Source organism: Pan troglodytes, chromosome 6 (assembly GCF_028858775.2).
Source record: "Pan troglodytes isolate AG18354 chromosome 6, NHGRI_mPanTro3-v2.0_pri, whole genome shotgun sequence".
Taxonomy (NCBI): domain Eukaryota; kingdom Metazoa; phylum Chordata; class Mammalia; order Primates; family Hominidae; genus Pan; species Pan troglodytes.
This window is the reverse complement of record NC_072404.2, coordinates 154,685,569-154,709,225: the sequence shown is the minus strand read 5'-3', so window position 1 is coordinate 154,709,225 and position 23,657 is coordinate 154,685,569. Positions and strand designations below refer to the sequence as shown.

The window sequence follows — 23,657 nt, the reverse complement described above, 5'->3', positions numbered from 1 at the left end:
AATAAAATATAAAAAGACCTCTCTACTATTGAGAACCCCTAAGAGCTTCACCATCTCGACCTTAATTCGCCCACATCTTTATGTATCCCTTTAACTCTCCTCAATGTCCCTATTTGAGTGTGCCACCTATTTCCTGCCAGGACTGTAACACATCAAATTTATGTATTTTTAAATGAGATATGTAGGTATAATTGTATATGTGTAGGAAATATCTGGAAAGATGCACATCAAACTGTTAGCAATAGTGACCACCTGGTAATGGGGACAAGGGAAAAGGACAAAGGAAAAGAGGGTTTCTTTTATTTTATGTTTATAACATTTGAATTCCTTAAACAAAAGGCTTATACTAATTTTTTTTTTTTTTTTTGAGACAGAGTTTTGCTCTTGTTGCCCAGGCTGGAGTGAGTGCCATGGCGCGATCTCAGCTCACCGCAACCTCCACCTCCCGGGTTCAAGCGATTCTCCTGTCCCAGCCTCCTGAATAGCTGGGATTACAGGCATGTGCCACCACGCTTGGCTAATTTTGTATTTTTAGTAGAGACGGGGTTTTTCCATGTTGGTCAGGCTGGTCTCGAACTCCCGACCTCAGGTGATCCGCCTGCCTTGGCCTCCCAAAGTGCTGGGATTACAGGCGTGAGCCACCGTGCCTGGCTAAGGCTTGTACTACTTTTAAAATAAAATAAAAAAAAAATTTTTTAAGTAGAAAAACAACATCAGTCTAGTGCAAAAAGTTCAGTAAATTCACTGAGAGTAAAGATGAAATGTCCAGTTAATTCCCCTAAGAACTAGTAAACAAAATTACAGAGAAAAACCTTAAACTTAAAAAAAATTTAATGATAAATACATATTGATAGAAATTATTCAATTCTCCTATGAATGCAGCATCCAAGGATATTCTCCATGTTCATGGCTCCCAGCCCTTCCCTCCAGGCTGATGGGGCAACTTGAGACCCACCAAGCCAGCAGACTCCTCCACTGAGCGCTCACCCTTGCCATGAAATTCCTGATGTAGGGCCACATGTTTCCGGATGCTACGCAGGAGGCAGAGATAGGTGGCAGCTTGGAAATGAAGCTCATGTTGGGCTCTGCACAACTTTTCACTGGTGACCTAGAGAAGCAGCAAGTCAGAAATTCTTAACCCAGCTAGAGATACAGGTCCACAGAGAAAGATTTAATAAATAAGGATTCACTAGAGTGAAAGTAAATTGCACAGAGGAAATACAGACATGTATGTATATACATGTATACTTAATACATCTAAAGAGGCACTCTATAATTATTAGTAAAGCTGACCTCTAGTTCGGATTTTTAAAAGGAGTTGCATTGAATGTCCCTGTATTCAGTCAGTACTGCAAGAAGTCATCTAGTTTCAATTCCTTAATTTTACAGATGAGGAAACTAAAGTCCAGAGATGCTCAGAGGTTGGTTAATGGTAGATATGGAAATTATAATTAGGTCACTGATCATTAATGTCACCTAAAGAATATTATGTAGAACTTTCTCCCTTTCAAGCAAATAAAGGACTGCTTTATTTATATTTCTGTGACTTTGATTAATGTGGCATATACCTTTCATTACAATGAAAATTGAAAACTTGGCCGGGCGCAGTGGCTCACACCTGTAATCCCAGCACTTTGGGAGGCCGAGGCGGGCAGATCACAAGGTCAGGGGATTGAGACCATCCTGGCTAACACGGTGAAACCCTGTCCCTGCTAAAAATCAAAAAAAAAAATTAGCCGGGTGTGGTGGCGGGTGCCTGTAGTACCAACTACTCAGGAGGCTGAGGCAGGAGAATGGCGTGAACCCAGGAGGCGGAGCTTGCAGTGAGCCAAGATCGGGCCACTGCACTCCAGTCTGGGTAACAGAAGGAGACTCCATCTCAACAAAAAAAAAAAAAGAAAGAAAATTGAAAACTTTTGTCTGAAAAATGATAGCTTTGTGCTAAATAGTAACAAATGAAGGTTTCATGTATAAAACTAGTATGCTTATGTTCATATTACTTATTACAATTGGCCCTCCATATCCATGGGTTCTGCATCTTTGGATTCAATCAACTTGTGATCAAAAATACTCAGAAAAAAATAAAAGGATTATCATGTCTTACCAAACATATGTTTTGTCATTATTCCCTAAACAATGTAGTATAACAACTATTTACATAGCATTTACACCGCATAAGGTATTATAATGTAGAGATGACAAAGTATACAGGAGGATGTGCATAGGTTATATTGCAAATACTACAGCATTTTATGTCAGGGACTTGAGCATCCATGGATTTTGGTATTCCTGAGTGGGGGTGGGGGGTGTCCTGGAACCAGTCCCCACAGTTACTGAGAAATGGCTATTCTCGCTCTTACAATTTGCTTATCCATCTTGAAAAATCTGGACTCATGACTTTAAGAAGCTAGAAATTCCATATCCATTCCAAAGTCCCCAAATGACTCCAAACCTTTTTTCTTCATCATACTTAACTTTTGAGATTCACTGCACCCTCTTTGACTAGTTCTGTATTCAAGGCTGTGAGAAAGGGGCAGGAAAGGTGAGATGGGGATGTGTGCATAGCTCTGAGGGACTAAAGGAGCCATGTCCAAATGTGGATAAATCTGGGCACCACTGCCTACATAATACGCCCCCCACCAACCCTTTTTTTTTTTGGGGGGGGGGACAGGGTCTCACTTTGTTGCCCAGGCTGGAGTGCAATAGCGTGAACATGGCTGCTGATCTCCCCAGCTCAAGTGATCCTCCTGCCTCAGCCCCGCAAGTAGCTGGGACTACAGACGCACGCCACCATATCCGGCTAATTTTTGTATTTTTTATACAAACAGGGTTTCACCATGTTGCCCAGGCTGGTCGTGAACTCCTGGGCACAAGCGATCCACTTGCCGCCTCCTCGCAGAGTGCTGGGATTACAGGTGTGAGCCACCGCTCCTGGCCTAATCCCCTTTCTCTATTTGAATATCTAATGTTAGAATCTGAAAACTAGAATGTGTGTGGCTTCTTGGTTTTTGAGACAGGGTCTCGCTCCATGGCCTATGCTGGAGAGCAGTGGTATGAACATGGCTCACTGCAGCCTTGATCGACTTCTTGGGCTCAAGTGATCCTCTCACCTCAGCTTCCCAATTAGCTGGAACTAGAGGATGGGCCATCACGCCTGGATAATTTTCAAATTTTTTGGAGAGGATGTCTCACTACACTATGTTGCCCATGCTGTTAGAATGTGGGTTTTAGGATCTGCAGATCATGTTGAAAGCAACATTCATTAGCTGCTTAAAAACAGAATTAATCTGCTTTAATACAAATTTAACTTTTTAGTAAATTTTATGAGAAATCAACACCAATGTCAAGCATTAACAAATCATAGCATCCACTTCTATTAATATATAAGCCCAAATTTGTGGAATTTGACATGGGAATTCTAGGTTAATGTAGGATAGAATACTGCTCTTGATTCGGTTGAGCCTGAATCATGAGGACAAAAGGGTCAGCAATAGACAGGAAACAGTAAATAGATCACAAGAACCCAAAAGAGATCAAATGAAATAGAACACTGTATTTTCCCTGTGGAGAAAGGGTAGGTTTCTCCCTAATAGAATCCCTTCTCCGGAGGGAAAGGATAGAGAAAATGGGATGGTTATTCAGTTAGCTGTGAGCCTGAAGGAAATAGAAACCATTTCCCCTATGCTCAAGTGCATTCCAGAGTGGTATTTCCAGAATGTACCATGAATTTCAGAACCATTACCAAGTCTCTCTCAAGGGTAATAATGTTATCCCCATAAGGTACAACTATAATCATGTCACCTCCTTAAAAATCTTAGAATGGGGCCAGGTTTGGTAGTTCACGCCTGTAATTACAACACTTTAGGAGGCCGAGGCAGGCGGATCACCTGAGGTCAGGAGTTCAAGACCAGCCTGACCAACATGGAGAAACCCCGTCTCCACTAAAAATACAAAATTAGCCGGGCATGGTGTCGCATGTCGCCTGCCTGTACTACTCGGGAGGCTGAGGCAGGAGAATCGCTTGAACCTGGGAGGTGATCACAATCTTAGAATGGCTTCCCATTACACTTACAATAAAGTTTAAGTTCCTGTTCGGCCTACCACTTCATCTACCTCCACTTCACCCACCACACCTTAGGGCTAAACCACTCTCAATTGGCAATTTTTCTCCCCTTGGGCTTTCAATTGTGTAGCTTTTAAACCTGGACCCTAACCCCAATTTACTTGCTAACTCCAAATTAGCCTTCAGGTCCCTGATTAATTTCCTCCGGAAAACCTTCCCTAACTACCCCTTCTTTATACCCCAGCCCCTGTTGTCTACACCTTGAGCACTTATTTATCCTCAGTACGTTACTGTATGGCTCCTCAGGTGGGCAGCAAGCGTCTTAAAGGACAGGACACATGTGCATCTGATTCTTCCTGTTTAGACCAGGTTCCTAGCACAGACCCTAACGTTGCCACCTTTTAAAAACTAGGTGAATTTGAGTTCTAAGATTTTACATTCTGACGTCCGTGGCTCAGAAATTCGACAGTTGATCGTTCTCCCTTTCCCCACATTGCTCAAGGGCAGCAAGTTTCCTTCCCTAAAGCCCAGTTGTTCTTTTCCGCCTCAAAAAGAAATGCTTCTTAGAATAACTTTTCTAGGGGAAGGGTGAGGAAATTGTTGGCCAGATGCTGTGGCTTTAAGTCTAGCGACAGTACACCCTTCAACTCCATCTTCATTCTTTTATCCCCAGCATTGAATCCTCCATTCCACTTCCCTGACTACCCTCCGCAGAGGCAACAGACCAGCCAATGAAATACTTCGGGACGGGTCCGCCCCTCTGCAGGACAGGCTGACGTCCCCAGAGCGACTCTGCGCCCCGCCGCTGGTCCTTTGGTCCCCGAGTTTATGCCAGAGCATGGAGCCTAGGGCCTGGGTTGGTTTGGTCAGAACCAGGGCTCCGTGGGAGGGTCGGCCTCAGAAATGCAGGAATTAAACACCGTGCTCCCCACCCTAGCCCAGACCCGGCTCTTCCTCCCTCCCCAGCACGTAGAGCACCCGGGACATGGCTCCCGTACCCGATGTGCACGGAAAGCCTTCACAAGGTACCGATAGGCCGCGGTGTCGCGATAGGGTCGGCCGGTGGCCGCGCTCAGGTAGCGCAACTCCCGCAGAAGTCCTCGAAAAGTGTGCGCCGGGGACCCTAAGGCCGCCATTGTCCTGTCCTTCTCCGAGCGTGGTGCCCAGCGGCGTCCTACACCCTGAAAACCCCTCCTCCGGCCCAGGCGCCTAATGGTACGGTCGGACAGACTACCGACTCCCCCTATCGACTGACGAGCAGTGGAACCGCTCACTTGTCCGTTGACCGAACCTTATTAATCGAAGGCCCAGGGGCGCCCTAACAAAATCAAACGAAACCCGACTGTTAGCTGAAGGTACCAGGACCTCTAACCCAGAACAAGGGTTTGGGGAAACAGGGGCTTTTCTTCACTGCGTCATTGAAGATGCCCGTTAGCCGACCAACCGCTGAGTCTCAGGAGAAGCGGGCCCGGCGGGGGGTGTGGGTGTGGATTTAATATGGAACACGCTGAGAAGACATTTTTAAATGATTTATAAAAGGGATATCAAAATTCAACGTATTGACGTCTCCCCAAATCCCAGGGGACCTGCGGCTCAGACAAAGGACATGGGTGTGTGCAGATTCTCGAAAATTGCAGCCCACCAGCTAGTAAAAACACACACACACTTCCCATTTAAAAAAAAAAAAAGTAAAGTTGGCATATTTCGCTTTGTTTAGAAAGGGAAAAAAGGACAAAAGTCTCAGGCCACCCCAGATGGGACTCGAACCCACAATCCCTGGCTTAGGAGGCCAATGCCTTATCCATTAGGCCACTGGGGCTTCTGCAAACGACGCGCTCACACAACATATTCAACTATTTTCCTCTTTGGTACGTCATCGTCACTTCATTTTCGCCTTACCCTATCCCACGAAACCACACCTAGAGCCCACGTGAGGGGTGACGTATGCTGGGAGTTGTAGTTAGAGAACAAAAGTCCACATCACTGCGCCAAAGGCTTTACCCTCGAAACTGCACCGATGCTCTGGACGTTGAACGGGCGCGCGCACGCTTCTGCGTACGCGCTAGCCTGCGCAATAGTCTCCGCGCCTGCGCCCTAGTCCCCGCGCCTGCGCAAAAGCGGGCATGCGCCGTCGCGGAGCACAGCGCGCTGGTCAAATTGGCCGGATCTTCGAGACTCGCCCTCTGAACGTCAGCTCTGGTGGGTTTTTACCGGAAGCAGCCGGACCTTTTCCGGTGTTGCGAATTTCCGGGAGGAGCTTTGCTCCAGTGGCCGTTAGATGGCGCCTGCCGCGGTCAATTTCTGCTTCCGGTTGAAGCGTTGAGGCCATTTCCGCAGGACGGGCGTGGTGGCGCACGCCTGTAATACCAGTACTTTGGGAGGCCGAGGCGGGCGGATCATCTTAGGTCGGGGGTTTGAAACCAGCCTGACCAACACAGAGAAACCCTGTCTCTACTAAAAATACAGAATTAGCCGGGCGTGGTGGCGCATGCCTGTAATCCCAGCTACTCCGGAGGCTGAGGCAGGAGAATTGCTTGAACCCTGGAGTCGGAGGTTGTAGTGAGCCGAGATCGCGCCATTGCTCTCTAGCCTGGGCAACAGGAGCGAAACCATCTCAAAAAAAAAAGAAACATGTGCCGTGTCCTTTGAATTGGTGCGTCAGCGATAAACATGGGACAGCTGGGAAGTAATAGTACATTGATTAGGAATTAATTTTTAAAATTAGCAGTTCATTTTTTGGTTCTGTTCCTAATTGTATAACGAACAAATCACTTCGGAGTCCCAGTAAACTTACCCTTATAGTATCACAGGGGCTTCCCATTGTCCCTAAGATAAAGCTCAGACGACATAAATTGATGCTCGCTTGTACCTTAATCTTCATCTCTCACTTTTCGCTTCTTATCACCCTCTGCTCCAGGTATCTCCACTTTCATTGTCTCTTCCCCACCACACACCTTACCTGATATTCCCTCTGCCTGAAACTTAACCATTTGTATTAATATGCCTCTTTACCCTTTGGGCTTCAGCTTACTCCAGAAGTCTAGGTTAGACGCTTCTCCAGGCCCTTGAAGTCAATACGGCAAGGTGAAAATTATTCATTTCACCTCCTCTGGTCCCCTGTTGCTCCCTTTATTTACTCATCGTAAATAACTCTTAATGTAGGTGCATGGCCACTACTCCATACTGTAGTTGTCAGTCTCTTCCATCAGACTGGGAAATTGTTCAGCTCCGAAAGTCCTGTACCTAACAGAAAAGCCTGTTTCTTCACCAGGCTTATTCCTTGGTAGCATAGTCATAACAGCTTAGTCTGAAGCTCCTAAAGGGATTGGCACTGTCTGGCCCCAGTGGCTAGGAGACATAAGCTACTGAGCAGGAATGACAAACAAATGGAACATCAGTTGTTCATTAATGAGTAAAGCTGGCTTGGTTGGAAACCTGGTGAACTGGACAGCAACTAGCCCACCTGTCCAGGGGGCAGCCATTACTCACCTCCACTGATTGTTGCCATTTTAGGAAAGCAAATCCTTTAAAAAACTTTTTTTTTTCCAGGAAACTCTGGAAATCTGTTTTAATGCTATAGCTTTCCTTCTAAATATTGGCCACTAATGAATACTTTAAAAGTACTGCATGCCAAACAGCCCACAGACTTCTAGTCTGTAAAGAAGAAAAAAAGGGCGATAGGATTCGAAGTTAAGAAAAGGTAAAAAACATGTGGCGTGCCTAGTTCGTGGGAAAAAAAGCTGCTTTGATGATCCTGCCTTTTTATTTTTTCTTTTTAGAAAAATTTTTACAACTTTATTGTCTTTTTAAGCTTTTAAATGATTTTTTTCTTTCCTATCATCTCCTTAGCCTGATACCCTGCCTTATCTTTAGGAAAAAAATGCTCCTGATAATAAATACAAAATATAATAAACTCATTTGTATTAACATGTGAGATTCTGTTCAAAACCCAGCCTCATTATAGGTCACTCTTCAGCACCCTCAGCTGATTACCACACTGGCTAAATTAAGGAACTTTAACATCTTAAACAGCCTTCTCAAGATTACCATTTTAAATGTTCCCCACTCTTGGCCGGGTGCTGTGGCTCACGCCTGTAATCCCAGCACTTTGGGAGGCTCAAGGGGGGCGGATCACTTGAGGCCAGGAGTTCAAGACCAGCCTGGCCAACGTGGCAAAAACACATTCTCCACTAAAAATACAAAAATTAGCTGGGTGTGGCGGTGCGTGCTTGTAGTCCCAGCTACTCTGGAAGCTGAGGCAGGAGAATTGCTTGAACCCAGGAGGCAGAGGTTGCACTCCAGCCTAGGTGACACAGCGAGTGCGAGCCTGTCTAAAAAAAAAAGTTCCCACTCGTACGTATTTCCAGATACTGAGGGTTTTCGGATACTACTTTTTGGCTAGACACACCAACTAATTATTTAACCGAGTGTACAGTGATAGAATTAAATCTCCCAGGAGCCTGGCAACAAAGCAAGACTCTGTCTCTATTTTAAAAATCGATGTATATATGGTGGTGCGTGACTGTAGTTCTAGCTATGCAGTAGTTTGAGGATCACTTAGCCCAGAAGTTCAAGGCTGCATTGAGCTATTATCTCTCCACTGCATGGCACCCTAGGTGACACCAAGACACTGTCTCTAAAATAATAATAATTGTTGGGAGCAGTGGCCCATGCCTGTAATCCCAGCACTTTGAGAGGCTGAGGCAGATGGATTGCTTGAGCTCAGAAGTTTGAGACCAGCCTGGGCAATAGCGAAAACCCACTTCTACAAAAAAATTTTTAACTTAGCTAGGTATGGTGGTGTGTGCCTGTATTCCCAGCTACTTGGGAGGCTGAGGTGGGAGGATCGCTTGAGCCTGTGGTGAGCCTTGATCACACTACTACACTCCAGCGTGGGTATCAGAGTGAGACCCTGTCTCAAAAAAATTTTTTTTTCTTTTTGTGAAGGTGTTTCTGTTTTGTTTTGTTTTGTTTTTGAGATGGAGTCTCACTCTGTTGCTCAGGCTGGAGTGCAGTGGCAAGATCTCAGCTCACTGCAACCTCTGCCTCCCGGGTTCAAGTGATTCTCCTGCCTTAGCCTCCCGAGTAGCTGGGACTATAGGCGCATGCCATCATGCCCAGCTAATTTTGTTTGTTTGTTTGTTTTGAGACGGAGTCTCGCTCTGTCACCTAGGCTGGAGTGCAGTGGCGCAATCTTGGCTCACTGCAAGCTCCGCCTCCCGGGTTCACGTCATTCTCCTGCCTCAGCCTCCTGAGTAGCTGGGACTATAGGCACCCGCCACCAAGCCCGGCTAATTTTTTGTATTTTTAGTAGAGACGGGGTTTCACCGTGTTAGCCAGGATGGTAATTTTGTATTTTTAATAGAGATGGGGTTTCACTATGTTGGCCACGCTGGTCTCGAACTCCTGACCTCAAGTGATACACCCGCCTTGGCCTCCCAAAGTGCTAGGATTACAGGCGTGAGCCATCACACCAGACATTTTTTTTCTTTTTGAAGTGGTTTATTTAATTAATTTATTTATTTTTGAGACAGAGTCTTGCTCTGTCACCCAGGTTGGAGTGCAGTGGCGTGATCTCAGCTCACTGCAATCTCCACCTCCCAGGTTCAAGCGATTCCCCTGCCTCAGCCTCCGGAGTAGCTGGGATTACAGGCGTGCACCACCACATCAGACTAATTTTTTGTATTTTCAGTAAAGATGGGGTTTCACCATTTTGGCCCGGCTGGTCTCAAACTCTTGACCTTAAGTGATCTGCCTGCCTTGGCTTCCCAAAGTGCTGGGATTACAGGCATGAGCCCCTGCGCCCAGCCAGAAGGTTTTAAAAGAGTAAAAACATTAAAACACAATAAAATAATTATTAAAACTAATGAATTAATTAAATTAAATTAAAACTATCACCCAGAGAGTTTGGTACCTATCTGGGTCATTATGATGATGTAATATAGCTCCCGTGTGGAGCTATGGTCTTTGGTCTTTGGGGCTGGCCCTGGAATAGCTGATCTCCACGATAGAACCTGCAAAGTGCTATTAGCTTTGTTTGGAGATGGCCCACCATTATGGAATATGTCGTACCTGAGTGATGATATCTTGAGGCAGCTCTCTCAGTTGCCATCATTTTTCCAGTAATTGTCAAATAGAGATCACATAGAACCTCCAAGGAGGACAGTTTTCCTGAGACTCTTAGAAACCTAAACAATTGGCCAGGCGCAGTGGCTTACGCCTGTAATCCCAACACTTGGGAGGCCGAGGCAGGCGGATCACCTGAGGTCAGGAGTTCGGGACTAGCCTGACTGACATGGGGAAACCCTGTCTCTACTAAAAAAATACAAAATTAGCTGGGTGTGGTGGTGCATGACTGTAATCCCAGCTACTTGGGAGGCTGAGGCAGGAGAATCACTTGAACCCAGGGGGTGGAGGTTGCGGTGAGCCGAGATGGTGCCGTTGCACTCCAGCCTGGGCAACAAGAGAGAAACTCCGTCTCAAAAAAAAAAAAAAGGAAACCTAAACAGTTTATTTATTTAGTTCTTATTTGCTATGCTGTTTGTAATAAAAAGACTTGAGGAAAAGTATATAATTTACTGAGGTGAAACCTGACTATCAGGTTGTATGCACCTAGCATGATGAATTTAATGACAATCATTTGGTAGAGTCACAATTCTGAATTGATTCAGATGACATAGAAGTGACTTTGGAATTCATTTAGATGCTACTTTTATTTTATGTGAGAAATTTCAAGCTCAGTGAATTACACAAATTCATTCTGCTAGTGATTTTTTAGTGCATTTTTGTTGTTATGGCATGTGACTTAAGATATTATGGAAGCCAGGTGCAGTGGCTCACGCCTGTAATCCCTGCTCTTTGGAAGGCCGAGGCGGGTGGATCACCTGAGGTCAAGAGTTCGAGACCAGTCCGGCCAGCATGATGAAACCCCATCTCTACTAAAAATACAAAAAATTAGCCGGGCATGGTGGCAGGCACCTGTAATCCCAGCTACTCAGGAGGCTGAGGCAGGAGAATCACTTGAACCCGGGAGGCGGAGGTTGCAGTGAGCTGAGATAGTGCCACTGCACCCCAGCCTGAGTAATAAGAGCAAAACTCCATCTAAAAAAAAAAAAAAAGAAAAGAAAAAAAATGTCATTATGGCATATGATGAGTGTAGGAATGGTCTGCCACGGCATCTTGGCAACCATGCACGTCTCCATGTAGGTCATGTATATTGCAGTCAGGCACCCCCAAAATCTATTTCCCCACTTTTCAGTAGAATGCCCTGTGATTGCTCCTGATGCAAAAGGCGATATGCCCGGTAAGGAGCTACTGTAAGGCAGTTTCTCATCCCTATTTTTTGGGAGACTGCTACAAGGCCATTTCTCATCAACTTGTCTAATTTCAGTTGAGCACGGAACTTTCCACTTTATTCTAACTTATGGTACAGCTGCAGACTTCTGTGTAAGTCTGTAAAACACCTTGGCTGTAGTTTGGATTTGGCTCCATGGCAGAGCAGTCCACCACTTGCGCTATCTTCATCATCATGAGCTATGATTCATCATCATCCTGCTGGGCTGGGGACATGGGAGCAGACACCATCTTGCTTTTGCTGTCTGTGTAAATAATAAACTATCTGAACCCATTGGACTCATTGTCTCCTTCTTGACTGGGTCTGTGGAAGTTTGGTAAGTCAGCCTAGAAACTACTGCAGTGTTAGGCACTGAGCTGTTGCTTAGGGACTGCTTGACCACTTGAAAATGAGGTTGAATATAAAAGAAATTTTTTATATGTGGTGACACCACATTTGGAGTCACCCTCGATGTGTGAATAATAGACTCATTAAAATGTCCATCAACAGGGACGAATAAATAAAATGCAGCCTATCAGTACAGTGGAATACTACTCAGCAATAAAAAGGGACAAACTACTGGTGCATGTGATAACATGGATGAATCTAAAGTCATTATCCTGAGCAAAACCAGACACGAAGCCTACATACTATATGATCCATTTATATAAAATGCAACTCAATCTATAGTGACAAAAATCTCATTTGGGGTAGTGGTTTCAGTTATATCAAAAACCATTAAATTGTACACTTTAGTGAGACATGGTGGCTCACTTCTGTAATCCCAGCACTTTGGGAGGCCGAGGCAGGTGGATCACTTGAGGTCAGGAGTTCAAAACCAGCCTGGCCAACATGGTGAAACCCCGTCTCTACTAAAAATACAAAAATTAGCCGGGCTTGCTGGTGCATACCTATGATCCCAGCTACTTGGGAGGCTGAGACACAAAAATCGCTTGAACCCAGGAGGCGGAGGTTGCAGTGAGCCAAGATCGCACTCCAGCCTGGGTGACAGAGCAAGACTCTGTCTCAAAAACAAAACAAACAAACAAAAAAAGACTGGAAGCGGTGGCTCACGCCTGTAATCCCAGCACTTTGGGAGGCCAAGGCAGGTGGATCTGGAGTTTCAGACCAGGCTGGCCAACATTGTGAAACCCCATCTCTACTAAAAATACAAAACTTTGCCAGGTGTGGTGGTGGACACCTGTAATCCCAGCTACTCAGGAGGCTGAGGCAGGAGAATCGCTTGAACTGGGAGACAGAGGTTACAGTGAGCCAAGATCACACCATTGCATTCTAGCCTGGGTGACAAGAGTGAAACTCCATCTCAAAAAAAAAAATTGTATATTTAAGCAGATGAAGTCAGGTCAGAAAGCTCTGTGTATATATCAGTTGTCTTCTCTTTCTGAACTGATTTTTTTTTTTTTTTTTTTTGAGAGAGTCTCACTCTGTTGCCCAGGCTGGAGCGCAATGGCGCGATCTTGGCTCCTGCAACCTCCGCCTCCTGGGTTCAAGCGATTCTCCTGTCTCAGCCTCCCAAGTAGCTGGGATTACAGGCATGCGCCACCAGGCCCAGCTAATTTCTGTATTTTTAGTAGAGATGGGGTTTCATCATGTTGGTCAGGCTGGTCTCGAACTCCTGACCTCGTGATCCACCCACCTCAGCCTCCCAGAGTGCTGGGATTACAGGCTTGAGCCTTACAGGCGTGAGCCACCGCGCCCGGCTTCTGAACTGATTTCTTATATGTATTAATTAAAGGCTAAACTGCTGTAAGAAAGAGACCTCAAACACAGTAGCTTAAATTAAAAATTAAATAAAAAATATTTCTCTTGCATAATAGTCTAGAAATGGTCATTCCAGGTTAGTAGGGCAGCTCTGCTCTAAAAAGTCATCTAGGGACTGAGCTTCCTTTTGTAGCCGTGGGACAAGCTCAAGCTGATTAACCATTACTTAAGTTGTGAGAGGTGACACGGAGCCAAAATTGTCCAGGCATGTGAAACAGAAAGGGCTGTAACCTCCTAATTGTTACTACCACCAGCCTGGCAGACCAGCTACATTGGCATCACCTGGGACTAGATGGCCAGGCCATAAAGGCTGGACCCACCCACAGACTGGGGAGACAAGTTTGACCGCTGCCTCCCTCCTATCTCCTTGCCAGTTGACTTGTGATAATAAAGCTTTTTTTCCCTCAAAAGCCACTGGCATAATATTAGCTTCTATGCAGCATTCCCCAGCACATTATCGGCTTTTTCAAACAATTGTACTTTCACTCTATGCCTATTCAGTAGTTCCCCCTTATCTGAGGGCTGTACGTTCCAAGACCCTCAGTGGATGCCTGAAACTGCAGATAGTACTGAATCCTATATAGACTGTTTTTTCCTATACACACATACCTATGGCAAGGTTTAATTTATAAATTAGGTACAGTAAGAGACTAATGACTAATAAAATAGAATAATTATAACAGTATACTATAATAAAGCTTATGTGAATGTGGTCTCTCAAAACATCTAACTACTGTAGTCACCTATTTTCAGACATCAGTTGATAGCAGGTAACAAAATGGAAGGTGAAACCTCAGTGAAGGATATACTGTATTCCATTCTATTCACTTTTCTTTTTTCTTTTTTTTTGAGACAGAGTCTCAGTCTGTCACCCAGGCGGGAGTGCTGTGGTACCATCTTGGCTCACTGCAACCTCTGCCTCCCGGGTTCAACAAGCAATTCTCCTGCCTCAGTCTCCTGAGTAGCTGGGATTACAGGCGCATGCCACTGCACCCAGCTAAATTTTATATTTTTTGGTAGAGAAGGTATTTCGCCATGTTGGCCAGTGAGGTCTCAAACTCCTAACCTCAAGTGATTCACCCACCTTGGCGTCCCAAAGTGTTGGGTTTACAGTCATGAGCCACCGTGTCTGGCAGATCCACTTTTCATTTATTTATTTATTTATTTATTTATTTGAGACGGAGTCTCACTCTGTTGCCCAGGCTAGACTGCAGTGGCGCGATCTCAGCTCACTGCAAGCTCTGCCTCCCGGGTTCACGCCGTTCTCCTGCCTCAGCCTCCCGAGTAGCTGGGACTACAGGCGCCCGCCACCATGCCCGGCTAATTTTTTTGTATTTTTTGTAGAGACGGGGTTTCACCGTGTTAGCCAGGATGGTCTCGATCTCCTGACCTCGTGATCTGCCCGCCTGGGTCTCCCAAAAAGTGCTGGGATTACAGGCGTGAGCCACCGTGCCCGGCCAATTTCTGTATTTTTAGTAGAGATGGGGTTTCACCGTGTTAGCCAGGATGGTCTCGATCTCCTGAACTCATGATCCTCCCGCCTCGGCCTCCCAAAGTGCTGGGTTTACAGGCGTGAGCCACCGTGCCCAGCCAATTTCTGTATTTTTAGTAGAGATGGGGTTTCACCGTGTTAGCCAGGATGGTCTCGATCTCCTGACCTCATGATCTTCCCGACTCGGCCTCCCAAAGTGCTGGGTTTACAGGCGTGAGCCACCGTGCCCGGCCCAGATCCACTTTTCAACACAGTAGCTCACTCACAAAAAATCCTCTCATCCTCTCTCCACAACCCTCCTAATTGCCTGCCCTGGTTTCTGTAGAGGGGAAATACTTTCTCTTCCTGAAAGCCACGCCTCTGTTGGGAGAGGAGAGAGGTTATGATTGAGTCAATCCGCAATGGCCAATGATCGAATCAGTCAGGGCTACATATGACTGTGTATGAAACTGCCACTAAAATTTCTCTACAACAGGGTTTTGGGAGCTTCTGGGTTGGTAATGCATTGAGGTGCTAGGAGGATGGTATACCCAGAGAGGGCATGGAAGCTCCACTTTTCCCATTCCCATACTTTGCTCTATTTATTTCTTCCATTCAGCTGTTCCTAAGTTGTATCCTTTATAATAACCTGACGATAGTAAGTAATGCACTTTCCTGGGTCCTGTGAGTCATTCTAGCAAATTATCAAATCTGGGAGGATTGTGGGAACCCCTGAATTTATAGTTATGTCAGACAGAAGTGTGGGTAACCTGGGGACCCAATACTGGAGACTGGCCCAGGTCGTGTAAGTGAAGGCAGTCTTGTGGGACTGAATGCTTAAAGCTGTGAGTCTTATAGTAACTCTGGGTAGTTACTGTCAAAATGGAATTGAATGGTAGGATTCTTGGTTGGTGTCTGGAGAGTTGGAGAATAGGTTGGTGTCAGGAAGGGAAAAAAACAACTACCCTCATTTGGTGTTGAAGAGGTGTGAGAAAAAACCCAACAGTGGTATTGTAAAAGGGTGCAACCACTATGGAAAACTGTATGGCAGTTCTTCAAAAAATTAAAAATAGAACTACCATAAGATTCAACAGCCCCACTTCTGGGTATATATCCAAAAGAATTCAAAGTAGAAACTCAAACAGATATTTGTACACCCACATTCATGGCGGCATTATTCACAATAGCCAAGAGGTGGAAACAACCCACGTGTCCATCAGTGGATGAATGGATAAATAAAATGTGGTCTATTCATATCATGCAATATTATTCAGCCTTACAGAGGAAGGAAATCCTGTCACATGACAAACAACATGGACTAACCTTGAAGACATTACACTAAGTGACATAAGCCAGTCACAGAAGGACAAATACTACATGATTTCACTTATATGAAGTATCTACAGTTGTCAGAGTCATAGATAAAGAAAGTTGAATGGTGGTTACCAGGAGCTGGAAGTAAGAGGCAAAAAGGAGTTGTTTAATGAGTACACAGTTTCAGTTCTACAAGATCTGGAGATCTATTTCACAACAATGAAAACATACTTAACACTTAAAACATTAATAGTTATGATAAATGTTATGAATTTCTCATACACTTAAAAATTGAAAAATTTCTCTGTCACTTAAAAAAACTGATTTTGTTTGGTTTTTGGCCTCTATAGATACCCCAAACTTGCATTAATTGAGGTCATCTAAGGTGATGTACATTTGAAGCAAATAGTTCTTTTTCCAAGTAAAGTAATTGAGAGGGCACCCTATAATATGAGAGGTGTTGTAAGGGCTTGATTACAAGACAACTCTTTTCTGGGGATTTTCTCAGGGGGAGATGGGAACTTCAGGCTCATATGGTACCTTGCCCAGAGTGCACAGCTTGTGGGCCTTGTGGAGCCAGCATAAGAACGCAGGACTATCTGACCCCAAAGCTAGAGTTCTTAATCATTGCACCTTGGTACCTTTGCAGCCATGGCCACAGCTGTTTGTTGAATTAATTGAACAGGAGTTGGGAGAATGCTTTTCTGCTTTTCTTTTCCAGTTATGTTAGTGGCCCCAATCCTCTGATCACATTTTCAGTTTGTTGGTGCTAAATCCTGGTCTGGGGGCAGCCAACTAGCCTAGAGCAGAGTTGGATTCCAAAGAAGGGTTTGGCTCTCATTTTGAATACCTGTACAAGCAGAAACATACTGGGACAAGATGTTCCAAGGCTTGCTGGAGCTCCTACATCCATCACCCACGTAAGAATGCTCTCACGCCAGTTCCTATGGGTTTGGAGCTATGATAACTAAAAACTCGTATGGCTTAGAATGGAACAACCTTCTCTCCTCTGTAGTGGATTACTTTTGTTTCAGTGGGAATGAAAGTGTCAGGCCAGTGGGGCTCAATACTGAATATACATTAGAATTACCCGGGGAGACTTTCAAAAACACCAGTGGCTGGGACCCACCCCCAGAAATTCTGATTCACAAGTTGGGCTAGGGTCCAAGCAACAGTAATTTTTTTTTTTTTAAGCTTAATGTGTAGCTGGGGTCAAGAACTGCTGTCTCAGCAGATAAGCAACTGGAACAGTGGTTGACTGGGGGAATCACAAGAGTATCCGATTTCTCCTTGACCCTTCTTGTCAGGGTCCAAATTGTTCAGAGACATCTCTAAGGCAAGGCCCCTGTAAGAAAAGAAGAAACAAGTCTTATTTTTGGAAAAAAAAAAAATCTTTTGCTCACAGCAACTGGCCATACTGACCTCTAAATCATTCCCTGGCTTTATTTCACACTAATTTCTGTCCTTGGCCTCGAAATTTATAATTTAAAAAAAAAATAGAGATTGGATCTTGCTATGTTTCCCAGGTTGGTCTCAAATGCCTGGGCTCAAGTGATCCTCCCATCTCAGCCTCCCAAAATGCTGGGATTACAGGTGTGAGCCATCTTGGCCTGCCTGAAGTTCATGATTTTTAAATTGCTGCTAAAAACCTCTGCATTTGAGTTTAATCTTTTCTACTGATGGGTTTCTAATTTCTTTTCTTTTTTTTTTCTTGAGACAGGGTCTCAGTCTGTTGTGGAGTGCAGTGGTATGATCATAGCTCACTGCAGCCTCGACCTCCCCAGCTCAAGCAATCCTCCTGCCTCAGCCTCCTGAATAGCTGGGACTACAGGCATGTGCCACCATACCTGACTATCTGATTTCTGATTTAACATGTTTTTGTGAGTTTCATAATGCTGATGCTGGTTCATCTCTGGTGTGAGTCATGATTCATCCTAATTTTCCCTGGACTCTTTCCCAGTACAAGCTAGATGACCTATGTCTCAGCTCCATCATCTTCCATGTGAGCCAGGATGCAACTGCTCAGAGTAAGGACTTCTCACTCTAGCAGCTCTTCCGTCCTAGGTCCCTGTCAGGGTTTGGCCCTAGCTGTGGCCTCTGATATGGTTTGGCTCTGTGTCCCCACCGAAATCTCATGTCAAATGGTAATCCCCACATGTCAAGGGAGGGGCCTCATGGAAGGTGATTGGATCATGGGGGTGGATTTCCCCCTTGCTATTCTCACGACAGTGAGTGAGTTCTCACAAGAGCTGATGGTTTAAAAGTGTGGCACTTTCCCCTCCACTCTCTCCCCTGCCACCATGTAAGATGTGCCTTGCTTTTTCTTCACCTTCCATCATGATTGTAAGTTTCCTGAGGCCTCCCCAGCCATGTGGAACTGTGAATCAATTAAAGCTCTTTTCTTTATAAATTACCCAGTCTCAGGTAGTTCTTTATAGCAGTGTGAAAATAGACTAATACAGCCCTTTTTGATATAATCTTTCAAACCCTAGCTGGAATCCTGACACTTTCAGAGTCAACAGAAGAGGAAACTATATAACTTAAGGAGAATGAATTAATCTGTCCCACTCACATTCATGTTTATTTTATCAACCTCTAGTTCACAAGTATATGGTTTTAAAGGGCAAATACACAGGAGGGATTAGGGAGAATTCTATCAGTTATTCTCCTTGTGATAGAAATTTAAGCAGTTTTCTAAGATGCAGCAGATTTTAGCCAGCCCTGAAGAAGTGGGATAATTTTCTGGAAATAGGTCTTCAATAACTGTTGTGGTAAGGGGTGATAAGAATTCTGGATTTACTGAACTGCCACAAGACTCTTATCTTCCATTCTATGCTATTAGTTCATTAAGGCAGAGTGCTATGGTTTGAATGTATTCCCCAAAGTTCATATGTTGGAAACTAGGTTCCCAGTGCAAGTGTTGGGAGGTGAGGCCTAATAGGTGATTAGGTCACGAGGGCAGAGTGCATTAATATTGTTATTGCAGAGTGTTCGTTGTCACTAGAGTGGGCTTGTTATAAAAGTGAGTTTGGGCCCCTTTTGCTTTCTTGCCCTGCTGCCTTCTGACACAACACAAAGGCCCTCAACAGATGCCAGCACCTTGATATTGGACTTCCGAGCCTCCAGAATTATGAGAAATAAATTTCTTTTCTTTATAAATTACCTAGTCTGCGGTATTCTGTGATAGTAACACAAAATAGACTAATACACAGAGTAAGTAATAAAATGTTGGCTCTGGGCTGGGTGCGGTGGCTCACGCCTGTAGTCCCAGCACTTTGGGAGGCTGAGGCTGGCAGATCACCTGATGTCGGGAGCTCGAGACCAGCCTGACCAACATGGAGAAACCCTGTCTCTACTGAAAATACAAAATTAGCTGGGTGTGGTGGCACATGCCTGTAATCCCAGCTACTCAGGAGGCTGAGGCAGGATAATCGCTTGAACCCGGGAGGCGGAGGTTGCGGTGAGCCGAGATCGTGCCATTGCATTCCAGCCTGGGCAACAAGAGTGAAACTCTGTCTCAAAAAAAATAAACAAATAAAATAAAAAGAAAAGAAGAAGAAAATACTTTCATTAAAAGGATGCGGGGTGCCTCTCACAATTTTCTGGTAAGGCTAGAGACCAGGCTTGGGAGTGACACAGCCAACTACCTCACCCAAATCCTGCCACAGATCTGGTTCAGTGAAAACATTCCCAGGCACAGTCACCACAGTTTGCAGTGGTGACACAGTGGCCCTGGGTGGGACCCAGACACCTGCACCAAAGCTGCTGCTACAGCACACTGGCAGTGGCTGGCTTCTCTGCTCCCACATGTGCCAGGATGAGTCTAAGTCATTATCTGGGTCATGTTCTCAAGTGAGTGGTTCTAATTGGCATGGCCTGGGTGATGTGCCCATGTCTTGGCTTCAAGGAAGCCTGGGAAAGCAAATATTTTATCATTCAATGAATTTTAATGCACACCTGCTATGAGTTAGGCACTCTTCTAGGTGCTAAGGAAATCAGAGCAAGCAAAATAGGTAAAAGTTCCTATACTCACAAAGCTTCTGTTCGAGAGATGGGCAGATAATGATAAATAACAAGCAAAACAAAGTTTGTCAAAGGGTGACGTGTGCTATGGGGAAAAATAAAGCCAGGGCTGGGGACTGGACCTGCTGCTTTGTAATGTGTTCTGGAGGTCCTTCCTCAGAAGGTGATATTTGAGCTGAGAGGCAAATGATAGGAGGGTTCTGCCCTTTTCAACGTGTGTGTGTACATATGCTGAATGGGGCAATGCCCATTTTTTGTTTGTTTGTTTGTTTGTTTGTTTTGAGACAGAGTCTTGCTCTGTTGCCCAGGCTGGAGTGCAGGGGCACAATCTTGGCTCACTGCAACTTCTGCCTCCCGGGTTCAAGCGATTCTCCTGCCTCAGCCTCCCAAGTAACTGGGACTACAGGTACACACCACCACGCCTGGTTAATTTTTGTAATTTTAGTAGAGATGGGGTTTCTCCATGTTGACCAGGCTGGTCATCGAACCGGCTAATTTTTGTACTTTTAGTAGAGATGGGGTTTCTCCACGTTGACCAGGCTGGTCTCAAACCCCTGGCCTCAAGTGATCCATCCCCCTTGGCCTCCCAAAGTGCTGGGATTACAGGCGTGAGCCACCGCCCGGCACAATGCCCATGTTTTTAACTAAAGAAACCCTACCTCCACTCCCCAGCCACCGTCAGGTCACCTCCATCCTGTCCTTCAAGCTTTATGTGAAGGTAAAGGAGCTCTGGGTCAACAGTTTACTATGCCCAGCGAAACTGTGGGCACAGACTCCGAGGGCCCAATCTTTACTCTTCAACTACAGCAAGGACTGGCAACCTGGATGTGCTACCATAATTGGGGGGAGATTTTGGTGGGCAAGTGCCAAGACTGATGAAAATGAGTATACATCAGAGTATACATGCGTGTGCATGCACTTCTGTCGAGTGTGATGCCATAGATGTTGTGTCTGAAAGCAGTGATTTCGGCCAGGCATAGTGGCTCATGCCTCAAATCCCAGCACTTTGGGAGGCCGAGGCAGGTGGATCACTTGAGGTCAAGGGTTCGAGACTAGCCTGGCCAACGTGGTGAAACGCTTTGTCTATTAAAAATACAAAACATTAGCCGGGCGTGGTGGTGGGCACCTGTAATCCCAGCTACTCAGGAGGCTGAGGCAGGAGAATCGCTTGAACCCGGGAGGCAGAGGTTGCAGTAAGACAAGATCGCACCATTGCACTCCAGCCTGAGTGACAGAGCAAGACTCTGTCTCAAAAAAAAAAAAAAAAGAAAAGAAAGCAGTGATTTCTAAACTTTTTTATATTATGTACTCATATCAGTAAAAGTCTTGTTCCTCCCCTGTAATCCTTTGTATTTATTTTTAAATTATATACATTTACTATGGAAGCATTATAAAACATGAAAAAATAGAAATGTTTTAAAAATGAAACACATATTTTGAAAATATTTTTATCAACATTTTAAAAAGTCCTAATTTCTCTCAGGAAAGAAAGATTATGATTGTGTATTTTGTTGACAACACGTAATTCAGTATGTTTCGTTGTTCTGAAAAATCTTATTTTTTTTGAGATGGAGTCTTGCTCTGTTGCCCAGGCTAGAGTGCAGTGGCGCAATCTCGGCTCACTGCAACCTCTGCCTCCCAGGTTCAAGCAATTCTCCTGCCTCAGCCTCCCAAGTAGCTGGCATTACAGGCGCCCACCACTGCGCCGGGCTAATTTTTGTATGTTTAGTAGAGACGGGGTTTCGCCATATTGGCCAGGCTGGTTTCGAACTTCTGACCTGAGGAGATCTGCCCGCCTCAGCCTCCCGAAGTGCTGGGATTATAGGCGTGAGCCACCGCGCCCGGCCATATTCTGAAAAATCTTTAGCACATTATTTCAGGCAACAAAATTGCACAGTGATAAACATTTCTAAACATTCATTTTTCAAATTTCTCTCTTCATAGCATAAGTTTCTTTTTCTTTTTTTTTTTTTCTGAGATGGAGTCTCCCTCTGTCGCCCAGGCTGGAGTGCAGTGGCGCGATCTCGGCTCACTGCAAGCTCCGCCTTCTGGCTTCACGCCATTCTCCTGCCTCAGCCTCCCGAGTAGCTGGGACTACAGGGGCCTGCCACTGCACCCAGCTAATTTTTTGTATTTTTAGTAGAGACGAGGTTTCACCATGGTCTCGATCTCCTGAACTCATGGTCCTCCCGCCTCAGCCTCCCAAAGTGCTGGGATTACAGGCGTGAGCCAGCACGCCCGGCCAAGTTTCTTTTAAAATTGGCAGTTAATGTCTCATTAAAGCTTAAAAAAAATTTTAACTTAAAGAGACCCATTAAGGATCTCCATTTTTTTCAAAATATCAGCTAGGCATCCATATTAGTCAGGGTTCAGCAAGAAAAAGAGAACCACTGTAGGCCTTTCAAGTGGACAGGAATTGAGTGCAGGGTATTTAAATGCTTATGACACCATAAGAATGGCAGCGGGAATTAGGAGCTAGGGGAAGTCTGCTACCACACAGTACTTCAGAGTACAGGAGGTTGGTTGCTGCTGTCACCCAGGTCAGAAAAATGCAGGAAACCCCTGTTGATGGCAGAGGCCCCAAAGCACTGAGATGGGGCTAATGGATCACTTGGAGGCTACTGTGGGATTTTAGGTCTACCATGGCCTCCAAAATAATAATACCGCTTTTTCCTTGCATCTACGAAAACTTGCATGAGTACAAAAAAAAATCACATCCATTCGAGACCAGCCTGGCCAACATGGTGAAACCCCGACTCTACCAAAAATACCAAAATTAGCCGGGCTTGGTGGCGGGCGCCTGTAATCCCAGCTACTCAGGAGGCTGAGGCAGGGGAATTGCTTGAACCCGGGAGGCGGAGGTTGCAGTGAGCCAAGATCGCGCCACTGAACTCCAGTCTGTGTGGTAAGAGTGAGACTCCGTCTCAAAAATAATAAAATAATAATAATAATAATAATCAGGTCCAGAAGCTTGCAGGCAAGAGAAATTGAGAAATGCATTTTCCATAATTCTAGTCCCTGTAATACGGAGAGTAGCATACAAAAATTTGGGAACGAAGCCTGATTGCCAAAAATATGCTGTCAACCTCAGGGCAGCACACTCCTGACAGCCTCTTGTCATCAAAGGAGAAGTCAGCATATGAGAAATGCTTGAGTCTTTTGTAAAAGAAAACTAGGTGATTAATTTTGACATTTGATACCCAGCTGATTTTTGTATTTTTTGGTAGAGACGAGGTTTCACCATGTTGGCCAGGCTGATCTCGAACTCCTGACCTCAAGTGATCTGCCCACCTTGGCCTCCTAAAGTGCTGGGATTACAGGTATGAACCACTGCACCCGGCCAACAATTCTTGTATATGAGAGTTTCATGGCTTCTTTCCATTACATAGTAGTTTCTGTTATTTGAAGGTCTTGCTTTTCATCAAGTTAACCCACTGATGACATCCTGCAGCATGGAAACTGCAGTACATGATAATACTCAGTATATCATGAAACTCAAAACAGGCAAGCTGGACCTGCTGGATGCAAGGAGAGAGTGAGTGATTCCTTCTCGTCACTGCCACTCGTCAGCTTCCTGGGTGACTTCTTTCTGTCCTGTGTGAAACTGGGGGTGGTTTACGCAGCCTTTCCAGGACACAGCAGGACAATTTTCCTCTTTGGTTTTTTAAAAA

The 23,657-nt window shown here is 45.0% G+C and overlaps 2 protein-coding genes and 1 non-coding gene across 6 annotated transcripts in view; all 3 read right to left on the bottom strand.

Moving 5' to 3' along the window:
• Positions 1-273: 273 nt before the first annotated feature.
• FMC1 (formation of mitochondrial complex V assembly factor 1 homolog) lies at positions 274-6,060 on the bottom strand. 3 transcript variants are annotated; one of them, XM_054656316.2, is made up of 3 exons: positions 5,062-5,290; positions 988-1,108; positions 274-666 (listed from the first exon to the last, which is right to left on the bottom strand). In XM_054656316.2, exons 1-3 carry the CDS (start codon positions 5,197-5,199, stop codon positions 626-628), a joined length of 300 nt encoding a protein of 99 aa, XP_054512291.1. In that variant the 5' UTR covers positions 5,200-5,290; the 3' UTR covers positions 274-625. The 3 variants fall into 3 exon arrangements, with proteins under 3 accessions (XP_054512291.1, XP_054512292.1, XP_519418.2); XM_054656317.2 differs by having other exon boundaries at positions 274-663; XM_519418.7 differs by lacking the exon at positions 274-666 and having other exon boundaries at positions 814-1,108; positions 5,062-6,060.
• On the bottom strand, positions 5,810-5,882 carry TRNAR-CCU (transfer RNA arginine (anticodon CCU)). The gene has a single exon. It is a non-coding gene; the product is annotated as a tRNA-Arg (tRNA).
• Positions 6,061-16,108: 10,048 nt separating the features above from the next.
• UBN2 (ubinuclein 2) overlaps positions 16,109-23,657 on the bottom strand; it is a 101,208-nt gene continuing 93,659 nt past the window's right edge. For both annotated transcript variants that reach the window (XM_054656309.2, XM_054656310.2), the window contains one exon: positions 16,109-17,308. In XM_054656309.2, the coding sequence (XP_054512284.1) occupies positions 17,267-17,308 (42 nt within the window). In that variant the 3' untranslated portion in view covers positions 16,109-17,266. The remainder of the gene's footprint in view (positions 17,309-23,657) is intronic.